The sequence below is a fragment of the Sus scrofa genome, chromosome X (genome assembly GCF_000003025.6).
Source record: "Sus scrofa isolate TJ Tabasco breed Duroc chromosome X, Sscrofa11.1, whole genome shotgun sequence".
Lineage (NCBI taxonomy): Eukaryota > Metazoa > Chordata > Mammalia > Artiodactyla > Suidae > Sus > Sus scrofa.
The window spans coordinates 123,376,762-123,402,842 of record NC_010461.5 but is presented as its reverse complement, the minus strand read 5'-3'; the positions used below and the strand labels follow the sequence as shown (position 1 = coordinate 123,402,842).

The window sequence follows — 26,081 nt, the reverse complement described above, 5'->3', positions numbered from 1 at the left end:
GACCTCAGAGAAACTCGCCCCTGCATTCTACCCTGAGAGGCCAGAGGGCAGGATGACCACAGGCAGAACTTCCTGACATCCAGGTCTCAGAGAGACTGGGGACCTGATGTAAGGGGCGGGGCCTCGGGTGGGCAAAGGGGAGGGTCCTGTGCTGCCTGAGTCAAGGTGAGAACCCTGAGGGAAGACGGAGGGCAGCCTGGACCCCAAATCAGAGGGGATCTCAGAGACGCTCACCCCGGAAGTCCGCCCTTCCCACCCCCCAAGGCAAGATGAGCATGTGCCATAGTCTATACCCAAGCTGTCCCTTCCATTCCTCTTAAAGGAGCTCCAGGAACCAGAAGTGAAGGCCCAGGCGTGTGGCCTGCGTCCTCAAGTCACAGAGTAGGAGGCCCAGGCCGTGCAAAGGCAAAGGTGAGCAGAGGAGGGAGCCCTGAGGGGACCACCCACCCGGCAAGAGTCCTGTCCACCCCTCCTACCAGCACTGGGGGCCCCAGGCTGTGCCACGGTCTACACCCACAGTGGCCCCTCAATTTCTCTTACAGGGTCTCCAGGAACCAGAGGCGAAGGCCCAGGTGTGAGACCCACGTCCTTGTGTCACAGAGCAGGAGGCCCAGGTGTCCAGGTGAGGTGTGTGCCCCGAGTGTGTACCTAAGGGCTCCCCATCCCAGAACAGAGGGGACCCCACAAGGCCAAGTCACCCCACCCTCAGGGAGCCCCAGAACCACAAACTGCTCTGGCTGCAGCATGAGGAGCCACCTCACCTCCTCGTTCAGGATCACAGGGGACAGGCTGCCCAGGAGGAGAGCCCCTGTGAGGCCTAAGAGCTCCCCTAAGGAGAAGACCTGTAGGGAGGTGGCTACGGTGCTCAGCCCAGGCCCCTCGTCCCCATCTGTCACCTGCCCACATTCCTTTCAGCTGTCCGGCCCTCGCATCATGCCTCATGCTCCAAAGCGACGGCGCTACATGCTTGAGGAAGGCCATGAAGCCCAAGGCGAGGCACAGGGCCTCGTGTGTGCACAGGCTCCTGTGGCTGATGAAGAGGATACTTCCTCCTCCTCCTCCACCTCCTCCTCCTCTTTTCCCTCCTCTTTCCTTTCCTCCTCCTCTTCCTCTTGCTATCCTCTCATCTCGAGCACCCCAGAGGAGGCTTATGCTCTTCCTGGGACCTCGAGTTCTTCACAGAGCCCTCAAAGTTCCTGTCCCTCCCCCATGGCCGTTGCTTCTGCTCCATTGAGCCAAGCTGATGATGGCTCCTGCAGCCAAAAAGAGGAGGGTCTGAGCACCTCACAGCCTCTGCCAGACACTGAGTCCTTTCCCAAAAATGTGATTGATGACAAGGTGTCTGAGTTGGTGGAGTTTCTGCTCCACAAGTATCGCACAAAGGAGCTGACCACAAAGGCAGAAATGCTGAACATCATCATCAAAGACGTCCAGGGCCACTTCCCTGTGATCTTTAGTGAAGCCTCTGAGTGCATGCAGTTGGTCTTTGGCATTGATGTGAAGGAGGTGGACCCCAGCAACCACTCCTATGTCCTGGTCACCACCCTAGGTCTCACCTATGATGGAATGCTGAGTGATGAGCAGAGCATGCCCAAGACCGGCATTCTGATACTTATCCTGAGCATAATCTTCATGGAGGGAGGCTGTGCCCCTGAGAAAGTGGTGTGGGAAGCACTGAATGTGATGGGAGTGTATGCTGGGAGGGAGCACTTTATCTATGGGGAACCCAGAGAGCTCATTACCAAAGTGTTGGTGCAGGAGGGCTACCTGGAGTACCAGCAGGTGCCCAACAGTGAGCCCGACCGCTATGAGTTCCAGTGGGGTCCCAGGGCCCACATGGAGACCAGCAAGATGAGTCTTCTGGAGTTTTTGGCCAGTGTCAATGGAAGTGACCCCAGATCCTTCCCAGTGTGGTATGAAGAGGCTTTGAGAGATCAGGAAGGGAGAGCCCAAGCTAGAATGACCACTACAGATAATACTACTGCCATGGCCAGTACAAGTTCTAGTGCCATGTCCAGCAGCTGCTTTTGCCCTGAGTGAAATCTAAGGCAAGTTCTTCACTTTATGTTTTACGAGGTCAGTCAATGATCTAAGCAGTACAGGGCCAGGCTGGGGATGAGGGACTGACTCATAGTGAAACATTTTTGTGTTTTTTTTTCCATTAGGGTAACTTAGAAACTAATTTTTTTTAATTTTTGGCATTCAAAAATGTTGTTACTTAACTAATTTTTTTTTTAGCTTCAGAATCTAAGTTTAAGAATGACATTGGTCACACATTTATTGTTGTTTATTTAGTTTAAGAGAAAGAGTTTTGCTATTTTGTAAAATAAATTAGGAAGCCTTCCATTTCATTTGTAGTCTGTAACAAGATAAGATGGCATTAGAATAGGGATTTACTTGGAAATGTGAAATAACTTAGCAGTGAAGAAAAAAATTAGAGTGATTTCTTTTTTAATTCTCATAATTTTTAGTCCACTGTTCTATAAAATTAAGATATATACTTGGGTTTTCTTAGCTTATCCAAGAATGTATAAGAAATTAAATAGTAATAAATTAAATCTATGCTCACTGCCTCTTTTATTCCTTCAAATATTCACTGAGCCTCTTCTCTTTGGAAAGTCCTGTGTTAGCAGTGGGGGCATTAGGGTAAGCAGGACATACCCCAACCCATACAATGATAGACTTTTGGAGCTACACTTAGATAAGGAAGATGGTGAGGTTTTCTTTAAGACCCACAAAACAAGTAAAAGAAGGGGCAAGGTAGTGGGCCTTCAGGTGCAAGCACTGGAGTGTAAGTGCCCTGAGCCAGGGCAGCTTGGGGTTTGGGAAACTGCAGTTCCTTCTGTGGGAGTTGACTGTAATGAATCTGGGTGGTGGCAGTTGTCAGACATGCAGATGGTGTATCTTAGAAGTGAGAGAAAACCTTGGAGAGAAAACTGCCTTGGCAGTTCCTTTTGGACTGTGGATAAATAAGAGAGAAATCATTTCCTGGGGCAAGCAGGGAATTGGTCCAGTCCTCTTGTCCCAGGGCAGCTGAACACAGCACGAGAACTAGGATTTTTATACTTACCATCTGCAAGAGTTGCCACAGAAACAAGGGAGAATATCTTTTGAATGATGCCCAGAAGTCACTGTCCAGGCATTCTTTTCTCTGGCTTGGGAGAGCCAGAGCAGACTCCATTATAAGACATTTTAATTAGATTACCTTTAATGTAATTTGGCCAATTCTGAGCAATATATAGATTTTCTTTGGGGGTAAAATGAATGAAAATAGTGGTTTGGATGGAAAAACAGCTGAAAGGGATAATAGAGTTGATCTTTGGCTCAAATTCTAGGAGCTTTGAGTTGCATTCAGCTGGGGAAAACTCCCCTATACTGGAATTTTAAAATATATTCTGTAAGAAGGAAAACATTTCCTGAGTTTTATTTACAAAGCAGCATGGTTGGCTGATTTTGGTATTCTATATCCTATTGAGTTGAGTATTCTCTGAGATGTACTGAATAGCAACAACAACTTGCAAAGTAGAGCAGGGCGGGGTTGAATTAATAGTACAAATACAGCAGTCCTCCACTTATCTGTGAGGGATATGTCCTAAGACCCTCTGGATGCCCAAGACCATTGAAAGTATTGAATCCAATATATACTACATTTTTTCCTATAATAATGGATGTACACAGCATAGAGTCCAGGCAAGATGGAGTTAAAATTTATGCATTGTTTATTGCTGGAATTTTCTATTTAATATTTTCAGACCGTGGTTGACCATGGGTAACTGAAACTTCGGAAAGCAAAATGACAGACCAGGGGTGACTACTGTAATTGCTAATCATTAAAAATGGAACCAGGCACTGTGTGAGGTACTTTACAGACACAACATACATCCCAGTGGTCCTACAAGACAGAGTTTATCAAACCCACTTGCTTCACAGATGAAAAACCTGAGGGCACATAGGGCTTTGTGATCTTCCCATGATTACATGGTTAATAAGTGACAGGAGAGGGAGCAGATCCCTGGTCTGAATTCATCTGGAGCCCATGCTTTTCCCACCCCATCCAAGCCTGTTACCAGCCTTCCAACTCAAAAGCATTTCTCTTCTCACTGCTCAATCATGTCTCTCAGGTGACAAAAAGAAGGACCCTCTGTCCAAGGTACTAAAAGCAGGCCTAAAGGAGGAAGGTGCCACTGTGAAATCAAACACGACTTTAGTACTGTCTGTGAGCTTTATTAACCTAGGGTCCTTTTACCTGAGTCCTAGCGTTCCCAGAAAGCTGAGGTCCAACTTTCTGTCCAGTCCCTGCATCTTCCCACATGACAGCACCCACCCGCTGGTCTTCCCCTCTGTGCCCTTCAGTCCAACTGGATTCTGATTGGCTTTCCAGCTCATCACTGACGCCTCTTCTGAAATTTGTGCCACCCCCAGTGGAACAGCCCACATCTCTTGTCCGCTCCCTGACATTAAGCATTCCTACTCCCTGCAGAAGTTCCTGGGATGTCTCATCCCACTGCCCAATTACAGTGCCCCTTGACAGAAGTGTTTACATTGGACAGCAATGTTAGACATCTGGTCATTATCTCCAGCACTGTCTCAGGTATCTTTGACAAACTCTGCTTCCTTTTCTTCTTTTCTTTCTTGCCATATCTGCACATATGGAGGTTCCCACGCTGGGGGTCAAATTGGATCTGCAGCCGACAACCTACGCCACAGCAAAGCCAGATCCGAGCCGAGTCTGTCAGGAGCCAGGAATAGGGATCAGACAGGACATCCTTCAGCTAGTGAAGGGCACTGAGAGCATTCTGGGGAGAAGAATTGCCAGAGTCCCCAAAAGAGACCAGGTGCAAAGCCTAGTCCTGAGAGCCCCAGGCAGGCTGGCAGCCAGGGCCCTGAATCTAGAGTTCAGTGTAAGGGGAAAGGACCCTGAGGGACAGAAGTTGGGAGAGGGAAGGACACAGGACAAGGAACATGAATGCTGCTGGTCCCTTCATCCAAAACACCTGTCCACTGGGGAAATTTCTGAATCCTCCTCCCCTGTGGAAGTTGCCCTGTGGTCTGAGTGGTTGGGTGTATTGGATGAAGGGACCAGCGGCACGCCAGACACCCCACCTAACCTTAGAGCCTCCATACCTCCATCAGGAAGAGTACACTTGGATCCCTGCCTCCTTTGGGGCGGCTTCACCTCCCCCAAGAGGGCACCCTCGCTGGTGTTTCAGGGCTGGGGGCTGGGGACTTTCCCCCTGGGTGCAGGGCCACCCTCCATGGAGGTGGGGGCCATGTGAGTGAGTGGGGTTGGTGACTGGGGCAGACAGCTGGGACAGGCCAGAAACACCCATGAGCCATGGAAGGGAGTGTGCGGCTGCAAGGAGGGTGAAATTGGAAGGGGGAAGCTGTGGGGGGAGAGGAAATGGTACCTATAACTGTTCCTTATTCAATAAAACGGGAACAGAGAAGACTAATTTGGGTTTGGAGTTCACAGCAGCCCCTCTAGTCTCACCATGTTAACATTTATATGATGAGTGCACTTTAAATGCCTGTTATATGTGGGCTCACCTGGTCAGTGTGCTAGGTCCTCCAGTACAAAAAGGAGAACAGGTGCCCATACCCACTGTATCTCAGAATAGTCAAACACACAAACCAACAATATTATTCCATATCTCCCCCCTTAACCTTTTGCCTAATCTTGGTATATATTTTCCTCCTACAAATGTTATAAATTGCACCAGACATTGTTATTATCTTTAAATAGTCAATTATCTCTTAAAGACATTTGCATAAACAAGGAAATCATCTTTATCTTCACCCAAGAAGTTGCATTTCTAATGCTCTTCATTCCTTTGTGTAAATCTAGATTTCTTTTTTTTTTTTCTTTTTTGGCTGCCCCACTACATATGGAGTTCCTGGGCCAGGGATCAGATCTGAGCTGCAGTCATGACCTAGGCTGCAGCTGTGGCAACACTGGATCCTTAACCCACTGTGCTGGGCCCAGAATCGAATCTGAGTCCCAGCACTGCCAAGTTGCTGCTGATCCCATTGTGCCACAGCAGAAACTCCTAGACTTCTTTTTCTTTGGGGCCATGCCCACGGCATGCAAAAGTTCCTGGGCCAGGGATGGAACCTGCACCACAGCAGTAACAATGCCTTATCCCTAGTCTGTAGCCCACCAGGGAACTCCTAGATCCAGATTTCTATCTGGTATCATTTTCTGTCAGTCTAGAGGATTTTAGTATTTCTTTTAAGCATTCTTTAACATTTATTTTAGTGCATGTCTCTTGGTGATTAATTCTTGAAGGTTTTCGATTTCATAAAAAGTCTTTATTTCAACTTTGCTTTTGTAATGTATTTTCACTGAATATAGAATACTAGGTTGATGGTTTAATTTTTTAGTACTTTAAAGGTATGGCCCCACTCTCTTACTTTCATTGTTTTTGACAAGAAATCCACTTTTATCCTTATCATTGTTCCTCTGTGGTAAAGTGCCTTTATTTTTATTTTTTTCTTTTTTTGGCTGCCCTTTGGCATATGGAGTTCCCATGCCACAGTTGCTGGATTCTAATTCACTGTGCCAGGTGGGTATTGAACCTGTATCCCAGTGCTCCGGAGACACTGCCAATCTTTTTGTGCCACAAGGGGATCTCCTAAAGTGTTTTTTTTCCCCTCAGTACTTTTAAGGATTTTTCCTTCATCATTGATTTTAACTAATTTGATTATTATGGGCATTGGTGTAGTTTAAAAAATATATTTGTGTTTGACATTTTTTTTTAGCTCTTCAAACTTGTGAGTTTATAGTTTTTATCCCATTTGGACATTTCTCATTCATTTTTTCTATGTCTCCCTTTTTCCTCTCCTCTGGGGTTTCCAAATATGTGTACATATGTAACTTGAAGATGTCTCACAACTTGCCAACATTTTGTTAATTACTTTCAGTATTCTCTCTTTTTTTTTCTGGAAATTTTTATTGCTATATCCTCTAGTTCACTAATCTTTTCTTCTTACATGTCAAATCTGCTATTAATCCAAACCTATGTATCTTTTCAATGCAGACATTGTAGCTTTCATAGCTCAGAATTTATTTAGGGTGTTTTTTGTGTCTGTTATGTCCATATTTAGCATGTTTAACCTTTCCTCTTATCTTTTGAACATAGGGAACACAGTTATATATAACACGTTTTAATATCCTTGTCTACTAACTCTATCATCTGTCTCATTTCTAGGTCAGTTTAAATTTGTTTTTTTCCTCATTACTTATCCTACTTTCCTGATTCTTTGAATAGCTGACAATTTTGATTGGATATCAGATGTTGTGAATTTTACTTTGTTAAATGCTAGATGTTTTTGTGTTTCTACAGATAAATATTCTTAACTTTTGTTCAGGGACACAAGTTATTTGGAAATGGTATGATCTTTATAAGTCCTTTAAACTTTGTTAAGTAAGATAAAAGTAGTGTTTAGAATATGGCTAATAGTTCCTCTTTTCTAAGGCAAAACCACTCTGTATTCTAACTGAGCCCCATGAATTAAGAGGTTTTCCACTCTGACTATGGGAACAAGAATAATTTCCAGACCTGCATGATCTCTGAACATTTACCTCTGTGAAGCTCTCTCCTCTCTAGAATTTTGTCCTGCAAGCTCTAGCCACCTACCATCCCTAGACTCCCAGGTATTTCCTCAACTCAAGGAGATAGCTAGGCTTCTCCATCATACACTGTGGTCTACCATCTTTCTCTAGGCAGTAAGCTTGAGCAATCTTAGGGCATGCCTCGCTTGTTTTTTCATCTCTCAGTGAACACTGTTCTTTGCCTGATATACAATAAATTGAAAATCATTGTTTCATGAATATTTTCTGATTTGTTTTTAGTTGTTTGAAGTAGGTATGTGACTTTGGTTCCTGTTACTCCATCATGGCCAGAATCAGAAGTCCTACAATCCAAATTTAAAACCTAAATTATTTACTTATGACAGAGTCTCAGTATTTCAACTTATTCAAATTAAAACTGAATTAAAAGACTGTGGGAACACATATATATGTTAATATAGACATACATACAAACAACTGGAAGTATAAACAGTGAAATAGCAACAATATTTTTTTCTTGCTTATAGAAATATAAGTGCTTTTTAAATTCCCTTATTTGTGCTTTCAATATTTCTAGCCCTTCTAAGACACATAAGAATTACCATTATAATAACAAAATACTATAAATATTTAAAAATATGATTTAGAGTACCAAAAATAAACACTCATTATCTATGTGTTTTGTTTGTAATATTGATTAACTTGTTCTTTTCAATCCCTGGCATGCTTACTGATTATGTAACTATAAAGAAACAAACAAAAAATCTCTGAAATCCAATTAGTAAGCTATGTGCAGTCACCCAACTTCTCTCAGAGTTTCAAATACAATCCTTCACAGGTGAAAGTCCACCTTGTTTTTAAAACCATTCCTTCAGAAAAATGAATAACATTTTACAATGGAAATTATATTTAAGTCATATAATCCAATATTTCCAGGAAGGATTGTATATAAGAAATATTAGCAGGAGGAATCATGATTATTTTCATTGTGTCATTTCTGTCTCTTGTCAAAACTTGTTTTTATGTCTCTTGTAACGTAATAAACAAGTTGTTATTTAAAATATGTTTCTCAGGCATTAATGCCACTAATTCTGAATCATGATTGAAAATATACTTTTTTGGAGTTCCTGCTGTAGCACGGTGCATTAAGAATCTGATTGCCATGGTTTAGGTTGCTGTGGAGGCCGGGGTTAGATCCCTGGCCCTGTGCAGTGGGTTAAGGATCTAGTTTTGATGCAGCTACACCAAAGGTTGCAGCTGCAGCTTGAATTCAGTCCCTGACCCAGGAACTTCCATATGCCATGGCTACAGCCAAAAATAAATAAATAAATAAATAAATAAATAAATAAACAAACTGATTTTCAGAAGAATGAATCATAACAGCAACCCACATTTGCTTTAATGGACTATTATTCAACACATAGCTGCTAAGTTAATACATGATTTTCTTTTGGAAACTGAACACCATGTAAGAAGAATGGCGATTTTTAATTTTTATTAATACTTCTCTGCCTTAGATAATACATGCTTGGTTGTTAGCTATATCTGTCATACTTCTTTGCTGTATTGACAATTTCTCTGTTTTAATGTTTTCATTCACACACTGTCCTAATAAAACCATGAATGGTTTTTCTGATATTGTTATGATTCCATATTCTTGTGCCTCGGGAATTTCTTACCACTGTATTATTTGTTCTCTGTTCTTTTTCAAACTTATCAATCCTTGATTTTTATCAAATGATTTTGTTCCAACGATGTTTGTATAGATTTTCAATGTGAAAAAGTATTTGCTATGGAATAATCTTTTTGTTTTTTGGGGATGCACCCGTGGCATATGGAGGTTTCCAGGCTAGGTGTTGAATCAGAGCTGTAACCACTGGCCTACGCCATAGCCACAGCAACGCCAGATCTGAGCTGCATCTGCAACCTACACCACAGCTCACAGCAATGCCGGATCCTTAACCCACTGAGCAAGGCCAGGGATCAAACCTGAGTCCTTATGGATTCTAGTCAGATTGGTTACCACTGAGCCATGACCGGAACTCCTGGAATAATCTTATAATATTTTATCTTTTAAAAATGAGGTTCACATCCTCCAGAAAAAGAATAAAAGAGAAATAATAAACACCAGTATATTTACCAAAAGTTTGTTTTTTACAAACCTTGTTTTATTTTATTTTTTTCAGTCTAATTGTTTATTGATGGTATTGATTTTCCATGTGGATGATCATACGGCTTTACCTCCTTTTCATAGATATACTTTTCTCTCTTTTTGTTATTTCCTTTCTCTTGCTTGAGATGTGTCATGGTTGGAATGTGGCAGTCACCTTGGAACAGGTGAAGAACCCATACACTGAGAACAGAAGAGCAACAAAATAGAAGCAGCTGAGGTTCTAAAAGATTTTACCATAAATAGGTGTTTTAACCAATCTTGTTTTATATTTAACTAGAATTTTCCCCTTGCAAAATAGTAACTGTTCCTTATTTTTAAATATTATGTGTTTGCTATAAATCTATATAATTTGCTGGTTATTCCAAACTTTTTAAAAGTTATACATTACTACTACATCCTAAGACATTTATTTATGATTTATAATATGTGTTCTGTCATTTTTTACCTTTTCTGAAAACTCACGTGATGTATATCTCTTGTTCTATACGTAAAATTTCTTGTACTTTAACAAAGACCAAAGCCATTGCTTCTCAACAACTTTTAAAATGTCATTGGGTATTTCAGTTTCTCTGATTTTTTGAAAGAAACAGCTTCTGTGTGCCTTGATATCAATTGTTATTTTTCTAATTTCAATATCATTGATTTCTGCTTTTACTTATATAATTCCTATCCTTTTGTTGCCTAGGGTTGAATTTACTTTCCTTTTTATAGTTCCTTTTTAAAATAATTCACTGAGTTTTATTATATTTATAGTTGTACAACCATCATCACAACCTAATTTTAGAATATTTCCATCCCAAACCCCAAGTCCACCTCTCCCTCCACCCCCTACCTGTCCCCTTCGGTAACCATGTTTGTTTTCAAAGTCTGTGAGTCTGTTTCTATTCAGCAAATAAGTTCATTTGTATCTTTTTTTTTAGATTCCATATATAAGTGATCTCATATGATATTTGTCTTTGACTTACTTCACTTAGCATGATAATTTCTAGGTCCATCCATGTTGCTGCAAATGCCATTATTTCATTCTCTTGCATGGCTGACTAATATTCCATGGTGTATATGTACCACATCTTCTTTATCCACTCCTCTGTCGATGGACATTTAGGATGCTTCCATTTCTTGGCTATTGTATATAGTTCTGCAATGAACATTGGGGTACATGTATCTTTTCAAATCATGGTTTTCTCCAGGTAGATGCCCAAGAGTAGGAATGCTGGATCGTGTGGTAGGTCTATTTTTACTTTTTTGAGGAACCTCCATACCATTTCCCATAGTGGTTGCACCAATTTACATTCCCATCACCAGTGTAAGCTCCATCAGTTTTAATTTCATGTATTTTGAAGCTCTCCTTTTAGGTGTATACACATTTAGGATTGTTATGTCTTCTCGATGAATCCTTACATAATATTATGTAATGTTCCAGTTTATCCATGATAATTTTTCTTCTAATGAAAGTAACTTATTTTGATATCTATACGGTCATGCTGGTATTTTAATTTATTTTAAAATTTTACAATTATTAACAGTAAAATTACATTTTTATTTCAATGTACAGCTAAAACTCATGTATAGTTTCACGGAACCACAATGACAATAGGGATTCAAAGTAATTCCATAACTGTCCTCAAATACACACACACACAAACTCCCTTGTGCTATTCCTTTATAGTCTTACCCTCCTCCCACACCTAATTTTGACAACCATTCAACTGTCCACCACTCTACTTTTTGTCTTTTCTTAAGTGTCTTACAAATGGAAGAATAGAGTAAGTAATTCTTGAGTCACTTTCACTCAGGAAAATTCCTTTGAGGTTCATTCAAGTTGTTGCTCAGTGATAGTCCATTGCATGTATGCGCTAGAGTTTGATTATCCCTTTACCTATGAAAGGACACTTGCATTGTTTCTAGATTTTGGCAAATATAAATGGGTCTACTATAAACATTCATATGTAGGTTTTTGTATGAACACAAATTTTTATTTCTCCCACAAGAAGGCTTCACTGAGTCATATGGTGAGTGTATGTTTATTTAAAAAATTACTAAAATTACCAAATCATTTTCCACATATCTGTATCATTTTATATTTCTACCACTTATGTATGAGACTTTAAGCTCTTCATCCTTCATAGCACTTAGTAATGCCATTAATTTTTTTTGTTTTTCTCAAATATGTGTTATGATACTTCATCATGGCTTTAATTTTCATTTCTCTTATGGCTAATGACATAAAACAACTTTTTGTGTACTTCTTTGCCATCCATATTTCCTTTTGCTGAAGTGTCTACTGGTATCATTTGCCCATTTTCTAAATTGGGTTATTTTCTAATATTTAGGTTTTGAGGGCTCTTTATATTTTCTGGATACAAGTTCTTTATTGGATATATAATTTGCAAATACTTCCAGCTTTACTTTTTATTTTGTATTTATCAGGGCAAAAGTTTTTAATTTTGAGGAAATCTAGTTTACCAATTTTTAAATTTTATGAATCGTGCTTTGGGTGTTATGTTTAAGACCACTTTGCCTAACTTCAGGTCATGAAGATTTACTAAGTTTTCCTAAAAAGTTTTATATTTTTCATTTACCTGTTAGATTTATTACATATTTTTATAAATTATGAGGTTTAGATATTCATTTTAAACATAAAGTTGTCCAACTGTCCCAATATGATTTATTGAAAAGAACAAAATCTTCAATTAAATCATTCTAATATTTTATAAAGACTCCATGGGCTATATTTTGTCTTAGTCTATTTCTGGACTCTATTCTGTTCTTTTGATCTATGTGTTTATTCCTTAGCCAATATCACATTGCCCTGATTACTGTAGCTTTATAGGGCATTTTTAAATCAGCTAGACTGATTTGAATGTGATTCTTCCAGCATTATTCTACTTTTTCAAAACTGTTTTAGCTATTCTAATTCCTTTGCCTTTACATAAACTTTTTGAATCATTTTGTCTATATCAACTGCTGGGATTTTGATTGTCATTGCCTTGAATCTATACATCAATTTTGATGAAAACTGAGCTCTTTACTATGCTGAGTAAAAGTCCATGGATAAAGTATATCTCTCTGTTTAGCTGTCTGGTTACTTTTATTGGCATTTTGTACTTTTCAAAATATAAGTTGTATATATGTTTTGCTTGACATATCTAAGTGTTTTGGAGGAGTTATTGAAATGGTATTTTTAAAACATTTTTGCCTTTATATTTTTTTATTACATGGAAAATGATTAATTTTTGTGCATTGATTTTGTATCCTGTAAACTTGGTAAACTCATTTATTTTAAGATTTTATTGTTTCCTTGGCATTTTACTGGTAGATAATTGTGTCTCTGAGAATAGGGACAGTACCATATTATTTCCTTCCAATCTGTTTGCTTCTTATTATTTATTTTTCTTGATTCATTCCACTGGTAAGAATTCAACTAAAGTCTTCAACAGAAGTGGGGACAATGGACCTCCTTGCCAATTTCTTGATCTTAGACAAAAAGAATTCGGTCTTTCACTATAAAAGTTGATATTGGGAGTTCCTTTTGTGGCTCAGTGTTAATGAACCCAACTAGGATCCATGAGGATGCAGGTTTAATCCCCGGCCTCGCTCATTGGGTTAAGGATCCGGCATTGCCATAAACTGTGGTGTAGTTCACAGACTCTGCTCAAATCTGGCATTGCTGTGGCTGTAGTATAGGCCAGCAGCTGTAGATCTGATTCAACCCCTAGCCTGGCCATATGCCATGGCTGTGACCCTAAAAAGCATTAAAAAAAAGTTGATATTAGCTATAGTTTTTCTATATGTATTTTATTATCAGGTTAAGTTCCCCATTTATTTCTTGTTTTCTGAGAACTTTACCAAGTTGTATAGTTTCAAACACTTTTTCTCCTTCAATTGAGATGATCATGAAGTTAGTCTGATCGATTGTGAAATATTGAACTAGTCTTGCTTTCCTCAGATAAAGTCTGCTTGACCATGTTGTATTATCCTTTTTATATATTTCTGGATTCTATTTGCTAATATTTTATTGGAGATTATCGCATCTTATGTTCATGTAGTGTATTAAACTGTAGTTTTCTTTTTGGTACTACTGTCACACAGTTTTTATATTAAAAAGGAATATTAACCTCAAGAAATAAATTGGGAAAATTTCCTTCTGCTTCTATTTTCTTGAAAAGATTTTTAAGAAATGGTGTTAATTCTACTTAAATATGTGGGAGAGATCTCCAGTTAAACTATCTGAGTCTACAGTTTCCTTTTTTAAAAAAATTTAAACTCAGAGTTCCCATCGTTGCGCAGCAGAAAAGAATCTGACTAGGAACCATGAGGTTGTGGGTTCGATCCCTGGCCTTGCTCAGTGGGTTAAGGATCCAGCGTTGCCATGAGCTGTGGTGTAGGTTGCAGACACGGCTGGGATCTGGCATTGCTGTGGCTCTGGTGTAGGCTGGCAGCAACAGTTCTGATTAGACCCCTAGCCTGGGAACCTCCATATGCCATGGGTGCGGCCCTAAAAGGAAAAAAGACAGAAAGAAAAAAAAAAAGTTTAAACTATGGTATTAATTTCTTTAGTAGTTTAAGTTCTATTCTGATTATTCATTTTGTTTAGGGTGTTTCGGTACTTTCTGATTTTTGAGAAATCATTCAATTTCATCTAAGTTCTTGAATATATGTATATAAATTTATTATTTCCTGTTTTCCTTCTTATTTCTGCAGTATCTGTAAACATATCCCTTGTTTAATTTCTGATATTATTAAGTTGTGTCTTTCTTTTTTACTTTGTCTATTTGTCTACAGTTTTATCAAATTTTTAAAAACATTTCCAAAAAGTAGCTTTTGGTTCCCTTGATTTTCTTTGTTTTCTCATTTCAATTTCATTTATTTCTGTTATTTTAAAAGTTATTTTCCCTTTCTGCTTTTTTTTCTAGTTAATTAAGGTAGATGATTAGACTATTACATTGAGAGTTTTATTCTTTTTTAGTCTAACATTAAATGCCCTAATTTTCCCTCAAAACACTACTTTAGCACTATCCCCCTAGTTCTAATTAGTTGCATTTTTATTTTAATTCAATCCAGTCCAGTTTTTATTTCCTTGAGGCATTTTCTTTGACGTATTATTTGAGAGGATTTTGTAAGAAGGTATTGTTTAATTTCCAAGTGTTTTCGGATTTTCTTTTTGTCCTGTTATTATTTAATTTCTAGTTTGATTAAATTATGTTCAGAGAACACACTCTGGATGATTTGTATTTTTTCATAATTTCCTCTTTGTTTTATGACTTAGGATATATGTGGGTAAACATTCCATATGTACTTGCAGTAATAGTTAGGTTAGCAGTTTTTGTAACCCCCACCCCCAGGACCATGACTTGCAGTTCTCCAAGTCTTTGGTGTCTTGGGTTTTTTTGTAAGATTCCTGCATGAGCATCTCAGGTTGAGCTCAGTACGTGATACACAAATTGATGGGATCCCTTTCACATATTTTCTTCTCCTAGCAATCTTCACCATACTCTATTATCCAGCGGGCCTCCTTGTGGTCCTTTAGCCAGAAAGTGGATTTTTAGTCTACCCACTCTGCTGTGTACTTTCCTTGAATGGATCTGCCTTAATGGCTAAGTGGCGGGAGGCTGGAGAGAGAAAAATATCAAAGAGGATTCTTCTCATATATCCTAGACCAAAGTTCTCTTGTCAGAGAGAATTTTCCTCTCCAGTTTCAGAAGCCTCTGAAGCTTTTGCTGATGCTGCTACCACTGAGTTATAGCTTCACGACTGGGGATTGCCTAGGTGTAAGCCCAGCAGTAACATAAGTGGATTTGGACCACCCACTGTGTCCCATAGTGGTCCAAATTCCTATTCCTTGGACTGGAAATAGAGGCATTTTCTTAGAGCACTTTCTGACATCACCACATATGTAATTATTGAATTTGGGCTGCATTTGATTCCAGATGTGAAGATTCAAGAGGAAAAACTATCACAGGAAACTCATAACCATCTTGATCCTATTTGAATTCTGATTCCCCTTTCTTAGTCTTCTTGCTAACATTTAATTTTTCAAATGAACTTTTTTTAAAGAAAAGTTCTCATTTCACAGAAATGTCGTGAAGATAGTACAGAATAGTTCCCATATACTCAACACCTATTTTCTATTATTAACATTTTATATTATTATGTTTTTACAAATAACAAACAAATATTTGTTATTGCCCCATCATTTTTGGATGCTCTATTCTTTTTTATTATTATTATTCCTTTTCTTCTCTTTGTCTTTCAGTTTGAATAGTTTCTATTAACTTATCTCAAGTTTAGTCTGTCTTTATTCTTCTGTATTTAGTCTGCCAATCCTATTGGCAGATACTGAGGTTTTTAATTTTTTTATTATAGCTGATTTATAATGTTCTGTCAGTTGCTACTTTACAGCAAAGTTATATATATATATATACTTTTTCTCATATTATCTTCCATCATGTCCCATCACAAGTGATTGGATATAGTTCCCTGTGCTATACAGCAGGACCTCATTGCTTATCCACTCCAAATGCAACAGTTTGCGTCTACTTACCCCAAACTCCCAATCCATCCTTCTCTCTCTGCCTCCCCATTGGCAACCACAAGTCCGTTATCCATGTCCATGAGTTTGTTTCTGTTCTGTAGATAGGTACATTTGTGTCATATATTAGATTCCACATATAAGTGATGTCATATGGTATTTGTCTTTCTCTTTCTGACTTTCTTCACTTAGCATGAGACTCTCTAGTTGTATGCATGTTGCTGCAAATGGCATTATTTTGGTCTTTTTCATGGCTGAGTAGATTCCCATTGTATATATGTACCACATCTTCCTAATCCATTCATCTGTTGGGTTGTTTCTATGTCTTGGCTATTGTGAATAGTGCTGCAATGAACATACAGGTGCATGTATTTTTTTCAAGGAAAGTTTTGTCTGGATATATGCCCAGGAGTGGGGTTACTGGGTCACATGGTAGTTCTATATTTAGTTTCCTGAGGCATTTCCATAATGTTTTCCATACTGGTTGTACCAACTTACATTCCCACCAACAGTGTAGGAAGGTTCCCTTTTCTCCACATCCTCTCTAGCATTTGTTATTTGTAAAATTATTAATGATGGCCATTCTGACTGGTGTGAGGTGGTACCTCAATGTAGTTTTCATTTGCATTTCTCTAATAATTAGTGATGTTCAGCATTTTTCCATGTGCCTGTTGGCCATCCATATATATGTCTTCTTTGGAGAAATACCTATTCAGGTCTTCTGCCCATTTTTCAACTGGGTTGCTGGCTTTTTTGCTGTTGAGTTGTATGAGTTATTTGTATATTTTGGAGATTAAGCCATTGTAGGTTGCATTGTTTGCAGCTATTTTCTACCATTCCATAGATTGTCTTTTTTAATGGTTTCCTTTGCTGTGCAAAAGTTTGTAAGTTTGATCAGGTCCCATTGGTTTATTTTTGTTTTTGTTTCTATTGCCTTGGGAGACTGACCTAAGAAAACATTAGTATGGTTGATGTCAGAGAATGTTTTGCCTGTGTTCTCTTCTAGGAGTTTTATGTGAACAACAATTCAGCAGAGTAGCAGGATACAAGATTAACATTCAGAAATTGGTTGCATTTATGTATACTAACAATGAAATATTAGAAAAGGATATAAAAATTCAATACTTTTTAAAATCACACCCCCAAGAAATAAATACCTAGGAATAAATCTGACTAAGGAGGTAAAAGACTTATATGCCTGGAACTATAAAAGATTAATCAAGGAACTTAAAGAGGATTCAAATAAATGGAAAGATATTCCATGCTCCTGGATTGGAAGAATTAATATCATTAAAATGGCCATACTACCCAAAGCAATCTACAGATTTAATGCAATTGCTATCAAATTACCCATGACATTTTTCACATAACTAGAACAAAGAATCCAAAAATTTTTATGGAATCATAAATGACCCAGAATTGCCAAAGCAATCCTAAGGAAAAAGAATAATCAGGAGGCATAACTCCCCCAGTCTTCAGATAATATTGCGAAGCTACAGCAATCAAAACAATGTGGTACAGGTACAAAACAGACATACAGACCAATGGAACAGAATAGAGAACCCAGAAATAAAACTAGCCACCTATGGTCAATTAATCTTCTACAAAGAAGGCAATAATATAAAATGGGAAAAAGACAGTCTCTTCAGTAAGCGGTTCTGGGAAAACTGAAGCTGCATGTAAATCATTGAAACTAGAACACATCCTCACATGATGCACAAAAATAAACTCAAAATGGCTTAAAGATAGAGAGTCTTAATTTCAGCATTTTCTTTGCCTCCCTCCCTGGGCAGCCAAACTCTGCATTGTTTCTGTGGAAGATCTTGGGCAGGGCAGAGTTTCTGCTATTGCCTCTTTGATAGCAGAACTCTGTTTTGTGTTGGTGTGGGATAGTAGGCCCAAAAGATTTTTCTGCTCTTACCCCAAGGGTAGATGACCTTTTCTTTCACCTTTCATTCAGAAGATGTGGATTTTTGCCTAGTGCTTAGAGGTTAAAAAAAAAAAAAAACGGGTTCCTATTTCTTCCCTAAAGACAGACTTTGCTTTTGCCCTGCCCCCAGAAGTTCCGGGGTTGAGGAGGTTTAATTATTCCCCCCTGAATAGCTTCTCTCACTTGCATGCCATCAGGTAGAGGACAAAGGAGAAAAGGCTTCAAGTGAGTTAGAACTCCTCTGTGTCTGGGACTCCAAGTTAATCTAAACTGAAATACTATTTCTTAGAAATTCATTAAAAGTTTAGCTGATTTCTTCTTACCTGTTTCTATGATTCCTCTTACTCCTATGCTGTGCCAAAAAAGAAAGAATTCATGTCCTGTCTCTCCTTGAAGGGGATTGTCATCCTTTGGAATTTAATTTTCTTGACTGACTTGTAGTGGTTTAAGAAAGGTTATGATTTTTCAGAATATCTGGCTTTTTCCCATGTTAGAATGGGCATGATATTCTCTTGTGATTTTCTACCTTGTAAACAGAATGGGAATTTGGGAAACCTGTATTTTTTACTTTTATGTACTTAAAATCATAAACTACATATTTTTTTTTGTTCTGGTTTTCAGTCAATATTTTATTTGTAATAATCATCCGTATTATTAGTATAACTCTAGTTTCTTTATTCCATTGGTGTCTGGTATTCCATTATATGACTATACCTCAAATACTTCATCCATCCTACAGTTAGTTGATGGACATCTCGTTGTTACCAATTTAAGTCTATTCTAAATAATGATACTATGAACTTTCTTGTAGATGTATTTTGGTGATCATATAGGCATATAATTCCTAGATATATGCCTAATATACAATTTGCTTATAAATATTCATTTAGTAGATGTCAGACTGCTTTCTAAAATGGTTATAGTGATTTGTATTTGTACTAGTAGTTTATGAGAAGTCATTTTGTTTCACATTCTTGCAAATAATTTCATTGGCAATTTTAATATAGATTTTTATTGAAATATACATATAAAGACACAAATAAGAAATATATGATTTGATGCATTTCACAGTGAATACAGACCTTAAATTACTACATAGATCTAGACGTAGAATATTTTCAACACCCTAGAAGGCTCCCTCATGTTCCAGCAGTCAGTAACCCTCAGCAATAACCACTATTCTGATTTCATCCCCATAAATTTGTTATGTTTACTTTTTGTTTAAGAGATAACTTTGTCAAGAAATAATTTATAAAATTTAAAAATTCATCTATTTTATATGCATAGATCAATGAGTTTTGATATACATATCTCCATAACGGCTATCATAATCAAGATATGGAACATTTCTCTCACCCTAAGAGTTTTCTTCATATCCCTCTGCAGTCAGTCTGCTACCATCTCTAGACACAGGCAGCGACTTATCTCCTTTTTGATTCTACAGGTTTTCCTTGTCTAGAATTTCATTAAAATGTAACAATAAAATTTATACTATTTTGTATTTGTATTCTTTATTATCATAAAGAAAAATAATGAAATTTTGATTCAACAATACTGTTGCATGTATAAGTGATTTGTTCCTTTTTCTTGTTAAGAAATATTTTAGTTTTGCTTATTTGTGAGATTGTAAAATGGAATAATACAGTATATATACTTTTGTTTATAATTTCTTTCCATAACGCAACCTTACATTTTTGAGACTCATCCATGTTGGCAATTTAGTTTTCATTTGTTCATTCTCATTGCTATATACAGTATTCCATGTTATAAATAATCCATAATTTAAAAATCTATTTTACTAATGGTGGACATTTAGAGTTCTTACAATTTGGTGCTATTATGAATAATTCTACCATAAAAATTCATGTACATGTCCCACAGAAATTGTTGGGATATATTATAATCATTTCTTCAAATATAGTGAATAATGACCTATTGTTTTCTCAAGTGGTTATAGTGGTATATACTCCCACCAGTGATGTTTGAGTATTCCTGTCACTTTACATCCTAATCAATTGTTGGTTTATACAACTCTTTAAATTGTATTCATCGTGATGTGTATGTTGTGGTTTTGGTAGGTATGTTATAAAGTATGATGGTGGTATAAAATAGCATTCCTCTGTTTAACAAATAGGTTGATCACTGTTTTATGTGCTCCTTAGCTGTTTGTACATCTTCTTTTGTGAAGTTTCTGTTCAAGTCTCCTCATTTTTAAATCATGCTGTGTTGTAATTATTGATTTGTAGGAGTTATTTATAAATTTAGATTGGAGGCTTTGGTTCATTTTGTGTATTACAAATTTCTTGTACCACAGTTTGTATCTTACTCTGTTTGGGCTTCTATAACAAAATACCATAGTATGAGTGGTTTATAAATTGTAGAAATGTATTGATAACAGTTCTGGAGGCTCAGAGTCTGAGATCTGGGTGCCAGTATGGTCAGGTGAGGGCCTTCTTCAAGGTCATATACCTCTCTTATATCTTCCATGATGGAGGACTCTAGGGAGCTCTCTGGGCCCTCTTTTATAAAGCACTGATACCACTCAGGAAGGCTCCACCCTCATGAACTAATCGCCCCCCACCAATTTCCCATTGCTAATACTATCAACTTTGAGGTTAGGATTTCAACACATAAATTTGGGGAGAAGACAAACATTCAGACCATAGCAGTGTGGCTTGCCTTTTAATTGTTTTAATGCTTTTTATTTATTCATTTATTTTTATTTTTTATTTTTTGCTTTTTAGGGCCACACCTGCAGCATATGGAGATTCTCAGGCTAGGGGTCTAAGTGGAGCTACAGCTGCCGGCCTATGCCACAAGCCATAGCAACATCATATCCGAGCTGCCTCTGCAACCTACACCACAGCTCACAGCAATGCTGGATCCTTAACCCACTGAGCAAGGCCAGGGATTGAACCTGCAACTCATGGTTCCTAGCTGGATTCATTTCCACTGCACCGCAGTAGGAACTCCTTAATGCTTTTTAAAATAACTTTAAAATTTTGTAATTTAAAGATGATCCTGTTTATCAGTCACTCATTTATTATTAGTGCTTTATGTTAGTTTTGTTTAATTATCATCTACCCTACAGGCACAAAATATTCATATAGAATAACTTCCAGAAGTTTTATTGATTTACTTTTCTCATATAGACTTTTGGAATTGATTTTTTGTGTAGGTGGTAAGGTAAAGGTCAAATTCTTTTTTTTCCTAATGGCTTTACATTTGCCCCAATAAGATTTGTTGAGTGAACCATCTATTTCTCACTGCTCAACAACGCCACTTTTGTCGTAAAGCATGTTGGTTTCTGTGATAGCCACTGGGTTCCATTGAAATATTTGGTACTTGAATAAGCATCCCACTGTTTTAATTCTTATAATTTTATGATAAATCTTAAAGCTACATTTGCTTTGGCAATGAATTTTTAGATTCAACAGCAAACACATGATTTGTGAGAAAAAAATTAAGTTGAACTTGATCGAAAATAAAATATTCTACTCTTTCAAAAACATTGTTAACAGAATGAAAATACAAGCCATGGGCTGGGAGAAAATACTTTTTAAAACACACATATGAGTGGTTACCAAGGGGGAAGAGGAGGGAGTGGGAGGGACTGGGAGCTTAGGGTAAATAGATGCAGAATGTTGCCTTAGGGATGGATTAGCAATGGGATCCTGCTGTGTAGCACTGGGAACTCTGTCTAGTCAGTCATGATGGAACACTTAATGTGAGAAAAAATAATGTATACATGTATGTGTAACTGGGTCACCATGCTATACAGTAGAAAAAAAATAATAAAAAGATTAAAAAACCACATATGATAAAGGACCTATATCTAAAATATTAAAAAGAATACTTAAACTTAGAAATAAGAATACATACATTCCAATTAAAAATACTTAAACAAACTATCTGAACATATACTTCACCAAGGAAGATATAGATATTTGAAAAAAAGCATATGAAAATATACTCAACATCATTTGTTATCGGGAACTTCAAATTACTACAACAATGTGATACTTCTACACACATATTAAAATGGTTACAATCCAAAAAATTGCAATACTAAATTCTCATGAGGTTACCGAGCAACCACAATTTTCATTCATTGCTTATGTGAGTGTGAAACCGTATAGTCACTTTGGAAGACAATTTGGCAGTTTCTTAAAAAGCTAACAACAGCACTTATACTCCTAGATATTTACTCAACTAATTTGAAAAATTATATTCACACAAATGCACATGAATGTATACTACCTTTATTCATAATAGCCAGAAACTGCAAAAAAAAAAAAAAATGCCCCTTAGTAGGTGAATAAAACTACAGTACATTCATTGGAATATTATTTAGCTATAGAAAGAAGCTAGCTACTGAGCTGCAAAAAGGCTTGGATATACCTTTAACACATACTGATAAATGGAAAAGTCAGTATGAAAAGGCATAAAAATATATGAATTCAATTATATAAAATTCTGGAAAAGGGAAAACTACAGAGGTGCTAAAAAATCAGTGCTTGCTAGGGTTTAGGGGATAGAAGGAGAGTTGACTAGCTGAAGCAAGGCAAAATTTAGGGTCATCAAAATATTCTATATAATACTTTGATGTTATATACATGACTTGATACATTTATGAATTTGTCTACAGAAGTTGCAGCACAAAGAATAAACCTTAATGTATGCAAATTAATTTTAAAAATCTTTTAAGCAGTTGGGTGATCCTAGAAAGGAATGCATACTGTGAGAAGATAATCTAGTTGTTTTGTAATTATATAAAACAATCTTAGTGAAGGAGATGGGGGTAAAGGTGTGATTCTAAATGACTTTGGAAATAAGTGGAATTTGTAAGTTAAAGCAAAAGAAACCGCACCTAAGTGCTATAGGCTAGCTGATAAAATTGTTTCCCCCTGGGGTATAGGTTATAAATTCTGCTAGTGTTAGACATGTATACTGGAACTGAACAATTAAGTAAATGAGTGGCAGATGGGAGAGCCAAGTTTCTTACTGATTGGGTGCTTATAGATAAGCAAGGTGAAAAGTTGATAATGATTCTGTGGTAATCATTTATAGTTGAAGAAATTAATTTGAACTCGTATTTAGCAGAAAATAGATTCAGATATTTTCATATTTAAGTATTTATAGATATGTGTATATATACACAGGTTAGTACACATATATATCTCCATGTTCTGTCAGCTGTGAGGACATAGAAGAAGTGAATCCCTAGTAGCAAAAAGCAGACCTAGCAGTCAGATTTAGGTTTCTAAAAATGTTCTCTAACAAATTAACTTAGGCTTTTTGGAAAAATGATACTAGGACTGAAGCAGGAAACATACATCATGAGACAGAACATCTTGTAGTGCCATAAATAATGAAATGATTTTAAAAAAAACCTACATTGATAGGGGTATGTCAAAGGATAAATCAGCCAACAAAAAGAACTCCCAATGACCAAGGCTAAAATGATCTGAATAATAATATAAATTAATATTGGATTATAATATAAAATATAAAATAGTTGTCCATGACTCCATATAGATATAAAAAGATTGAATAAATAAATAAATAGGGGGCAAATAAATACTCCTTGCCAAAGAATTCCAAATAATTTACATAGATATTTTGGCCTTAAGGAGAGAAAGCATAAGTCTCCATTCCTTAAGTCTGGGTTACCCATAGTGACTTCCTCCTAAATTGTGGAAAGGGGGAAATAAGAATAACTTTGTAGTGGAGAAATTTGAAAACTGCTATCTCGGTCAGGTAATTAAAGTCAGCATTACAATATTAATGTCATGTTGATAGTAGTTACTCTTGACATGATGTGATGAGTATGGCACTTTACCTCTGCAGTTTTCTACCCAAAATACGTAACTCAGTCTAACCACTGGGAAAACATCAGACAAATCCCAATAGATGTAAGGATACAAAATACCTAACCAGTATTCATTAAAACTGCAAAGGTTTCCCAGCAATGCTTGCTGAATAGACTTTCTTTTTCCCATTTTATGTTCTTGCCTCCCTTGTCAAAGATTAATTGACCATAGCTGTCAGGGTTTATTTCCGGGTTCTCTATTCAGCAAGCATTGCTGGGAAACCTGGAAAGCTGCATGCAAAGCAATGAAACTAGAACACACCCTCACACCATGCACAAAAATAAACTACAAATGGCTGAAAGACTTAAATATACGACAGGACACCATCAAACTCCTAGAAGAGAACATAGGCAAAACACTCTCTGACATCAACATCATGAATATTTTCTCAGGTCAGTCTCCCAAAGCAATAGAAATTAGAGCAAAAATAAACCCATGGGACCTCATCAAACTGAAAAGCTTTTGCACAGCAAAGGAAACCCAAAAGAAAACAAAAAGACAACTTTCAGAATGGGAGAAAATAGTTTCAAAGGATGCAACCGACAAGGGCTTAATCTCTAGAATATATAAACAACTTATACAACCCAACAGCAAAAAAGCCAATCAATCAATGGAAAAATGGGCCAAAGACCTGAATAGACATTTCTCCAAGGAAGATATACAGATGGCCAGCAAACACATGAAAAAATGCTCAACATCGCTGATTATAAGAGAAATGCAAATCAAAACTACCATGAGATACCACCTCACACCAGTCAGAATGGCCATCATTAATAAGTCCACAAATAGCAAGTGCTGGAGGGGCTGTGGAGAAAAGGGAACCCTCCTGCACTGTTGGTGGGAATGTAAACTGGTACAGCCACTATGGAGAACAGTTTGGAGATACCTTAGAAACCTATACATAGAACTTCCACATGACCCCACAATCCCACTCTTGGGAATATATCCGGACAAAACTCTACTTAAAAGAGACACATGCACCCGCATGTTCATTGCAGCACTATTCACAATAGCCAGGACATGGAAACAACCCAAATGTCCATCGACAGATGATTGGATTCGGAAGAGTGGTATATATACACAATGGAATATTACTCAGCCATAAAAAAGAATGACATCATGCCATTTGCAGCAACATGGATGGAACTAGAGATTCTCATACTGAGTGAAATGAGTCAGAAAGAGAAAGACAAATACCATATGATATCACTTATAACTGGAATCTAATATCCAGCACAAATGAACATCTCCTCAGAAAAGAAACTCATGGACTTGGAGAAAAGACTTGTGGCTGCCTGATGGGAGGGGGAGGGAGTGGGAGGGATCGGGAGCTTGGGCTTATCAGACACAACTTAGAATAGATTTACAAGGAGATCCTGCTGAGTAGCATTGAGAACTTTGTCTAGATACTCATGTTGCAACAGAACAAAGGGTGGGGAAAAAATGTAATTGTAATGTATACATGTAAGGATAACTTGATCCTCTTGCTGTACAGTGGGAAAAAAAAAAACCTGCCAAAGTCATCAAAAAGAAGGAACGTTTGTAAAATGGTCACAATGAGGAGTATCCTAAATAGATATGACTCTAAATATAAGTGGTACCTGGATAGGATCCCAAACAGAAAAATGTGTTAGAGAGAGAGGGATCAAGATGGCAGAGTAAAAGGAAGTAGAGTTCACCTATCCCCCAAAACCCCATAAAGATACATCTGCATGTGGGACAAGTCTCACAGAAAACTAACTGGAAACTGGCTGAAGAACTCCTATACAACAAAGGCTGCAAGAAAGATTCCCATGTAATCAGGTAGGATGGGAAGGAAGCCATTGTGTTGAGACCTATGCCCCATGAGAGGTGATGAAGAGGAAGAGAGAGACCACAGGGATGGATACTTGCCCTGAGGAGCCACAGACTGGGTGTCCCAGTCCTGTAGTCCTATGCAGAGGAGACAAGCCACCTCGGCTGCTTGAAGAACTGATGGGACAGATAGAAAGGCTGGAGAAGCC

General features: G+C 37.5%; 1 protein-coding gene across 1 annotated transcript; it reads left to right on the top strand.

Moving 5' to 3' along the window:
- On the top strand, positions 928–2,040 carry MAGEA10 (MAGE family member A10). Its single transcript, XM_021079879.1, has one exon. The coding sequence runs from the start codon at positions 934–936 to the stop codon at positions 2,038–2,040; it is 1,107 nt and encodes a 368-aa protein (XP_020935538.1). The 5' UTR covers positions 928–933.

Excerpts from the sequence above, each read along its gene's own strand:
- MAGEA10 (XM_021079879.1), top strand. The coding sequence starts at position 934 with ATGCCTCATGCTCCAAAGCGACGGCGCTACATGCTTGAGGAAGGCCAT.